This window comes from Pipra filicauda, unplaced genomic scaffold (genome assembly GCF_003945595.2).
Source record: "Pipra filicauda isolate LSUMZ 115617 unplaced genomic scaffold, ASM394559v2 scaffold20_size4479445_pilon, whole genome shotgun sequence".
NCBI lineage: Eukaryota > Metazoa > Chordata > Aves > Passeriformes > Pipridae > Pipra > Pipra filicauda.
This window is the reverse complement of record NW_024104321.1, coordinates 735,853-745,000: the sequence shown is the minus strand read 5'-3', so window position 1 is coordinate 745,000 and position 9,148 is coordinate 735,853. Positions and strand designations below refer to the sequence as shown.

Genomic DNA, 9,148 nt, shown 5'->3' with positions numbered 1-9,148 from the left:
TGTTGCTTAGAGTACAGTTTAACCTCTCAGGTGTAAAGCATGCAAATGCTTTCATATTTCAAACATCAGTTAAAGCTGCTTTTCTCAACTTTTTTTTTTTTTATTTCATATTTTTCTACTATTTTCTTCTATTATCATATTTTCTACTGGTGACTCTGGCACTTTTGTTCCTGGTACAAAAGTTATAATTAACATGCACAGACAAAAAGATCCCACTTCTTAAAGGCACATTCCTTTTTGTTGGAGGAGGAAGACTGCCTCTTGTACTTATAGAGAGGACTGTTTATTATATTCTAGACTATGTAGGAAAGTCATTACTTTACAGCTGAGGTCACAATCATGAAGACCACATGCAGACAGGGTTGACCAAGGGAATAGTGTGATGTGGATTTCCCAAGGGATCCTAATTTGCTCTTCAGACCTCAAATGAAGGTAGAAATCAACTATAATTAACAGTGGGGAAGCAGTTTTGATCTGAAAATCAACAGAAGGCAGATGCTCCCAAAGCCACCTTTACTTTTCTTTCCTAGTTCCCCTTTACAGAGAGAACCACGTGACAAGCAAAACCCCGTTAAACACGTATTTTGAATACAGAAGAAAATGGACAGCAGGACTCAGTGATGTTACACTGCCTACACTAGACTTCCTCTTGACACAGATTTAAGTGAAAGGGCACCCACTACTGTCAGGTACGGTTTTGTGAAGTTACAAGCAGAGGATCCCTCAGCCCTAGTACTAAACAACGCTGTCAGTCTCTGTTGCAAGTGAACTCAATGGCATCTGCAGCTGCTCAGAATAGATGTAAATTAGAGCACCACAATAGCATTTTTCCCAGTATATCTAACTATTGCTGAAGAAGACACATGGGGGACAACAATGTCTGGCAGAGAGAGGACTTTACTGGGAATAAAAAGAATTCCTGGGCCAGATGCATCTAAAAGGGCAGCCCTGCTTGACAGATGTAGGTAAGAAAGTGCTGAAATTTTCATTCAAGTATACCATCACATAAAGATAACCTTATCAATAAGGTGACTGAAGTAGCAGCAGTGCCCAATCAAGCTCACAATCTTGGGATCAGTGATACTGAGAAAAGGTTCTGCACTGCATAACTGCAGTCCAAACATACTCAGCTCATCCTTTTAACCAGTATTCTGGCACTATACATGTAGGGCACTCTCTTTCCCCCATCCAATTAAACTAGGAAAGTCAAACCACTTTATTACATTATGTAATTTAAGGTATGTCTACATTAGAAGTACTGCCAGTATAGGTTACTGGCAAAAAGAGTCAAGGCTATACCTGGTTGGGAATAGCTGCCACTTGTGGGAAGCTAGTCAAGCTACACATTAGCTCTGGCAGCAAGCACCAGCACTTCACTCTTGCATGTTTGGCATCCTCAAAGTACAATGTATGCAGTGTATCTGACCAACAAGTTTATATAACAAACACATCAAGCAAGGAAGAGGGAAAAGGACAGAAAAAATACCAGTTTTATTGCTTACCACAAGTCCTAGCACAAGGGTACGCACTCTCTCCCCAATCTCTGGTGAAATGTCATTGCCAAACTGCTGTAAGGTTGTAAGAAATCTCTTCAGTTTGCTGAGCTGCCTAGCTCCACAAGCTGGCGGTAACTGCTGGTTAGCCAGAGAAGAGGAAGAGGAAGAGGATGGCCCATTGCTAAAGCCATTAGGAGGAGATGGAGCTCCATTTAACGCTGTTGGTGAATGGCTAGTGCCATTGGTTACTGAAAGAAAAAGAGACAGGAGGATAAAATAAAGATTGGGGTGGGGGAAGAGACAGAAAGAAAAAGGAGAGACAGAGGGGAAAATCCCTCAGCTTATGTTTTTTGTGCTTGACCTCAAAATTAATTAAGTTGCACAATCAAAGACAATTAGCCTTTTGACAGAGCGATAGTCTGCAGTTTATTTCCCAGTAGCTGGTACTGAACGGTGTACGGATTGGAAGTAACAGCAGCTGCCTCTCACACATCCCCTTCAAAATGCTCCTGGACCTGAAAAGCATCATTTGAATACCAGCCTTTTGTCAGAGGATTTTAAAAAGAGAAAGAGAGAAACAGAGAGAGAAAAGGCATGAGTGCATGTATGATTGAAGACCCAAAAAATTGCTCTTTGGGGTAGAAAAAAATGTGCAGACATATTTCATGAAGCCTCAGTTTATCTCTGAATATTTTTACTTGTGTTTTGTACACACGACTGACAGCTGTGTTTATAAAACAGGACTTTCACGTTTTAACCTTACACCACCCAACGAGAAGGTTATTTTCTCCAATACAGATTTCCTAGCTGCTAACATATGAAGCACACAAAGTCGTCTGTGCAGGTACAAATGCTGCCATGCTCCCTGTGGCCTGAAGCCTTGAAGCAATGGCATGAAGCTAGACTTCAGAAGACTTCTGAGACACCACAAGCAAATCTGCTTTCACGTGCCAACACCATATCTCTGAAAACAAAAAAGCAAGCATTTCCCTCCTGTTGCAAGGTTGCTCTGAGAATAACTATCTGAAGCACTCAATTTATAACAACAAGACTCATGCAGACATACTGAAAACAACACAGTTTTTGGCAGTGATTTTGGTTTGATTCTTATCCACACTACAGAAGAGAGCACAGAATCAAACTGAGGACATCCTTTTCCATCCAGGTTAGTTGGAACAGCAACACTCAAACACACACCATTGAGGCTGTTTGAGTCCAATTTGCTAAAATGACAGCAAATGGCAAGAAAAAGGATGGCTCCCTAGGAATACAAGTGCACCAGCACACAGACAGGTGTGGGCACACAGCATGTGACTGCACTCAGCAGCAGCTGAGTACAGCTGTGCTCAGCTGGCCACTGCTCCAGAGAAATTTGCTGATTTCTTTTTGGGGATCAGTCAGAACCCATCCAAAAAAAAAAACAAAACTATAAAAAATCAGGAACTTGTCTACAATTCAAAATGCATAGGAGTATTAGTATAAATTGCTTTCTCTTTAAAAGCACAGCCAAGGAACCTAGCAACCTGAAGAACTGTCAATGTTTTTCAATGACCACCCTTTCTGAAGCCAAACATCCTATTTTTGTGTCATTTTCTTCATCAGTCAACCTTACTTTTAGCTAGGAAGTCCTTTTTGAGGGTGGACACCTATTACTACGTATAAATCACTACCCCAAAACTTTGAAGGAGCTTTTGTTGCCCTAGTGACTGCCTTCTGGAGGCACTACAGAAAAAGCTATGTTAGTTTCTCCTTGTGTTTTATCCTAGTTTTGGCTGTCTATTCTGTCTGCATGGGCTAGGGAAAACAAGAAGTGGAAAAAAGTAGAAATAGAAAGAAGCTGGCCTCTGCAAATTCAGCTCCACGTGTGACTCCATGCCATGCTCTGAGTGCTACAGAGTGAGATATCTGAGTAAACAAACAGTGAAACTTGCATAGTCAAAAGTCATCATGCCATGAACTTAGAAAATGAGGATTGGGAAGAATAGCAACATGCCCTGATCTAGCCTGACACTACCCAACAACTCTGTCACCAGTAAGGGGCTGCTATAGGCAGAGGGTCCTGGGGCTATGATCAAGAAAGCACAGAAAGGCAGGTAAAGATTTCTCCAACAACAAAAGGAATATAGAAATAGTTCCATGATTTCAGCTCGCTCTTTATAATATTTCAATTTGCCAATTGGCAAAGATCTACATAATTTCTAAAACAAAACCATGTTATTAATACAAAAGAAATTAGCATTTAAAATTTCAAAATAAGACATGTCAAGAATTTTTAATCATCTAAACCAAAGAAAATAAGGATATTCTAGACCAGAAAACAAGTTTGATCTTTCTGGCCTGCAGGCATTCCCATAATAAATTTAACAGACACTGTGACAGAAGTGACTGTTTACTATACAAGCTAGAACCACTAAGGCCAAAGTCCAAAATCTGACAGGGTAAAAAGCAATTAAAATCGGAATTTTTTTAGACTTTTAGTCTTCAAATAGAGAGCTCCAAATATCCAGCTATGGTTCAAACACCTTCCAAACTGCTGAACTCAATCAAACAAACAAACACTTTTCTAAAAATCTTGTGAGTACACTGAGGACTGTAAGTGTGATTAAAGAACTCTGTCATATTCCTCTTATGAGTGCCAAAGATTATCCTGAACTGTGGCAAGGGCATCACACCGGAAAGCTTAATCTGCAGGAGCCCAATCCTGCAAAAACCTAGAAACAATTTAATTTCAAACTGGAGCAGCTCCAGTCTGAAGCTCCACCCAGGATGACTCAGGTGCTGGAGTTAAGCAAAACAGACAAATCTTTGCAGGATCGGGGTCACTGGGTTAAATCCGAGTTTATGTGAATAGCTGGCACAAACCCTCCTCACTGTTTAAATTCAATGTAAATTGTCAGGACAGAGTTCCCTGGGATAAGTAGTACAAAGGCCTCCAGCTGGCCTTCTGCATAGAGGTGAATTTTAAATAAGGTATCTAACAGACAGAAAGGGACTAAACAGACATAGGCAAGACAAATAGAAGATGCTGCCTTCATTCTGTTTAGGCATATGTATTCTACTGTTCTAAAAATGTTTTATTTAAAATGTGAAATGTAAACACATTCTCATGTTTATACTATTACAAGGCAGTATAAGAGACCAAAAAATTTGCAGCTAAATCTTAGTAAGAGAAATGCAGATCATTTCATGGCTGTGAAAAGAATAGTCCAGACAGTATGCCAGATTCAAATCTCAGTTACACTGATACAAATGCAGAGTAGTTCCATCACGACTAGTAGAGTTTTTTATGTGTTTATATCAATACGCTGAGACAGAGATGCAGCCTCAAGTGATTTAGAGAAGTGAAGTGGTCACAGACTGAAAACCTCTAAATAAAAATTATGACAGGACTTTAATTTTGGTTTTATATCAATATGAACTAGATATTATACAGCACTTAAATCAGAATTCTTCACTGAAATGTAAGTGGAAGATAAGTATTTTTTCACTATGAATTATCTCCACTTTAAAAACAAACAAACAAACAAACTCCCTGATGTTTCTATACAAAAGGGAACAGGATCCTATAAACAACAAAAGGGCATGTAAGAGAATATTTCCTGTACTTCTGACAAGGGGACTGATCGGAGCATTAAGTGCATAGGAAACCACCACTTGCTGTTGTTTGACACTGTGGCAAAGTTGTCAGTGAAATAACAACACAACTCGAAGCTGACCATCTTAATACCTTAAAGATGTATTAATCTGTTGCGAGCTTAGTTTTGCTTAATTACTTTAGTGCAGTACAACCAAATGCTGCTCCCACCACATCATGCACGTTTCCCTTTGCATATTTTGGTTCCTTACACACAGAACAGAAAGAAGATGTAAGAAAAGAAAGAAAATAAGACTAATTACACGTTGTGGGCGTGAATGAACTGGTTCTTGGAGCTCCTTGGGTAGTGGGAGGAGGTGGCATGGTTGGAGGCGTCAGCCTGGATTGTGTCTTCACATCCACAGGTGAGTCTGGCATTGTGGAATGCTTCTCAGTGCGATCTGCAACACACACCACAGGAACACACTGGTTTATTTCCCCAAGCACACCCCCTCTGACAAAAACTTAAAAGCTAACGCAAGAAGTGAGCCATTTCAGCATCTGCTGTGAAAGATTGCGCCTGATTATCTACTCCAGTGTGCTCTTCCCAAATTACATCACCTAAACCTTACTTAAAAAGGTGTAATGCAGGTGGTAAGACCTGACTTGTAGTGGTGCTGCATTATCTTTCAGGGTTTTTTCTAGCATGTACAGATGCTACCTCCCAAGCACTCCTGAAGCTGCAGTAATGTCACCTCCCTTCAAGACTGATGTCAGCCAGGAGGAAAAAAATAGATGAAGACACAAAAAGATAATAAATCTCCTTATGGCAGCTCTTCCAGAACTAAAACCTGAAGCTCTATAGTACAGGTGAGATATTGGGTGGTATACTGGTTGAAGCCAGCTCTCTTCGTGTCTCTTCTTTGTGTCACCTGGTGCCTTCTCCATCCCTTCTCCTTGTAATCATGGAGAGATACTTATGGTAAATACCACACACCTCCTGGATCACTTTACCACAGTGCCACTGGATATTCCCACATTCACCAGAAAAATAAACACAACATGCCAAAATGATAAGTCAATCGCCTCATATATATACCACTGCTTTTAAATAAGCATGTAAGTTTGCACCATCACTTAATAAGAACAACTTTAATTCAAAACTTGCAGGATAAGCAGGAACATACCTACCTGAGAAAACAAAACAAACAAAAGGCAAAACCAGGTAGAAAACTTAACACTTCTCTTGCAACTAAAGATCTAAACATGCAAGACATTCAATATAGAAGCTACAGAAGTGTAATCTTTCTTCCAACATGTTTTTGGACACTTTTATGTTAAAATTTTTTAAAAACCATGCGAGCCCTTATGTTTCATTTATTAAGAATGGGCAAAACTTGGCAACATTTACCAACTGAAAGCAAAATTAAGGCTTCCTCACTCATGCCAGGAATTTAGCGAGCCATCTTGAGTAAAGATGAGTACAATCAAGTTTAGGTTTTAATGGGCATAAATTAAAATCTTCCATCTCTTCCTCGGGCAGTCACAGTTATTTACTTATACACTGCTCTACACAAGTCTTCCTGAGCTCCATGAAACTTTTTTGTAAAGCAAGTAAGTGTTGCTGCTAACGGACAAGCATGTAAGTCTGTGGTTTTAATTCAAGACAATAGCAAAGCCCATCATGTTCTATAAATTCTGTCACTCCACTTTGCAACATGTTATCCCTTCTTACTAACAAGATATAAACTTTGATGACAAAATCTTATCGGAAATTTGCCCCCAAGAGACAAAAAAATTTTCCCCAATAACAAATTAAATACAATGCACACATTTAACAAATGAAGAGTATGTTTAAAAGAGCCTCAAAACACCAGAAAACTTAAATATGAGAAAGTTACCAAAATAAAAGGGGGGGGGGGGGAGTTGAGAAAACCCTCAAAACACACTTCCACCCCCCAAAAAAATTAACAACACATAACAGATACCAATCTTTAGCTGCCTGAAACTGAGGAAACTGAGGAAGTAAGTCCCAGAGGTGCAGTGTGTCAGGTATTGCAATTATAGAAGCCATCTTTGCCCTTTGTAGAAATGCTTACAGGCAATGTTTCAGTTCTCAGGGAAAGGGAGTCATTTCACATAGAATTTAGAGACAAGTTTGGGGAAGATGAGCAGTGAAACACGCCCCGAATAGGACGAGGGGAATACAGATACAATTTTATAGTATTTGTGGTGTTGATCTAAGGTTAGATCCTTCCACCTCAGATGTGGAGGGAAGAGTATCCACAAGGATTAGCTTAAATATTAAGGCTGCTACACCGATAAGTGAGGTTTGATTTGCAAATCAAGCAACAGCAAATTGTTACATGCTGGAAAACAAAAACAAGTTTCTAAACATATTCTATACACATTTCCTTTCCATATCCCTATACTAAAACAGTTAAATCTGTATCTCCAACAAGCCATTAATTCAACATAAAGAACTATGAAAACTCGTCTTGAAATGTTAATTGCTTCCTTAATAGCCGAATTCATCTTGCACTCACCTCAACCAACCTCAGCAACAAGGGAATAAATAGCTTTCAGCTCATGTTGCAACAGAGGGAAAGAGGCACAGCAGTGAGCCCCAGCCCTCCTAAATAAAGGCAAATATTTCTGCCATGCCAAGAAAGGAGAGAGAAAGGGAGGCTTGCCAGAGCTGGTGGGGAGATAACAGTGGGAACTGCTGGTCCATCTGGTTTTCATTCTGCTAACACTCACATTGAACTGTTAAGGAAGGCAGTCCAGGTACACAGATTTGAAGCATGTGGGAGCGCAGACACAGGCACAGAGGAGATGGAGGTGGGTGGAAGAAAGAGTGAGAGAAATTGAGCTCCTCTAACAGACTGCTGCTCTCAGCAAGCAGGCACAGCCTGTATCCTCCAATTCAGCTGGTGATAACTAAAAGCGATCCTGAGCTGTAACCAACCACATGGCTCCTGCTCCCTCCTTCACTGCATTTCAAAGTTCAGGTTTGATCAGAAACGCATTCAGATTGGAAGGGGGAGACTTTCCCAAAAAGCTGGCAATGTTTTGTTACTTAAATTGAACACGGTAGTGAGAAAAAGTGTTTTGGTTTTGCCCTCCAATTTCAGGTTGCTGCTCTACCAGGATCCAAATGGTTTCTACTACCTCAAATAGTGTCTACCACCCAGTTTGCAGACTGCTGAACTTATCCACAGACCTCTGTACTTCTCTTATAAATCTAATAACATTAGGCTTGATTTTTCCTAATTACCCTTCTCTGGACCACTTAGGGGTAAACACCCCTTTACAGACAAACACCCTTTACAGACCGCTTTTCTTTTCTTAACCTCTCTCTCCCCCTTGCAAAGACCTAAGCACCACTCTCCTACTGTATGATTGCAGGCAGATGGATTTATCTCTGATTGTCCATAAATTCCATAGCCGTGCCTTCTGTAAGGAGACATAAATAAGGTTCCTTTCAAGCACACCTCAAAACACTTCTTACTGGAGTACAAGATTATCTGGTCAGAGCAGAGACTCTCCTTGGGGGTGGGGAAAAGGGGCTTTTGAAGAAGTACAATGCAAAGAGCAAAACTCTTCCACATGCTTGGAAGACACCACCACACCACCCAGGAGAACAGTCTTTGCACCCCTCTTTTCCATTCCCTTTAATAGCAAAACCCCCGTGGGAGCCATTCTGCTCTTACTGCTACTGTTTACCTGCTCCTTGCCTTTCCATGTGGCTCCCTGACCTCCGAGGGAATGATGGGACTGAGAGTACCTGTCTACAGCAGCTCTGCACCCACCACTGCCCCACCACCCGCACGCCCAGAGAACCTCAGCAGCTCTTTAAGACATAAATCATTCAGGGGATGAAGCGGTGATGGAGTACGAAGTGAAGCAACCACAGATAAAACCATTAACACTTCTTGCTATATGAACTCCTAAAGCCTGTGGTATCTGATACTTAGCCTAGAACTCTAGCTTCTACAAATCACTATTTATTTTTTAATTAAAAAAATAAACAAAACAACAAACACTTTTTACTGTAATGGTTGAAGAATAGCCTGAT

At 40.4% G+C, this 9,148-nt stretch overlaps 1 protein-coding gene across 4 annotated transcripts in view; it reads right to left on the bottom strand.

The window, feature by feature from the left end:
- Nucleotides 1–9,148, bottom strand: part of RUNX1T1 (RUNX1 partner transcriptional co-repressor 1) — a 112,380-nt gene that overhangs the window by 44,002 nt on the left and 59,230 nt on the right. For all 4 annotated transcript variants that reach the window (XM_027737367.2, XM_039380971.1, XM_027737365.2 and 1 more), the window contains 2 exons: nucleotides 5,394–5,531; nucleotides 1,503–1,744 (listed from right to left, as the gene is read on the bottom strand). In XM_027737367.2, coding sequence (XP_027593168.1) covers nucleotides 1,503–1,744; nucleotides 5,394–5,531 — 380 coding nt within the window. The remainder of the gene's footprint in view (nucleotides 1–1,502; nucleotides 1,745–5,393; nucleotides 5,532–9,148) is intronic.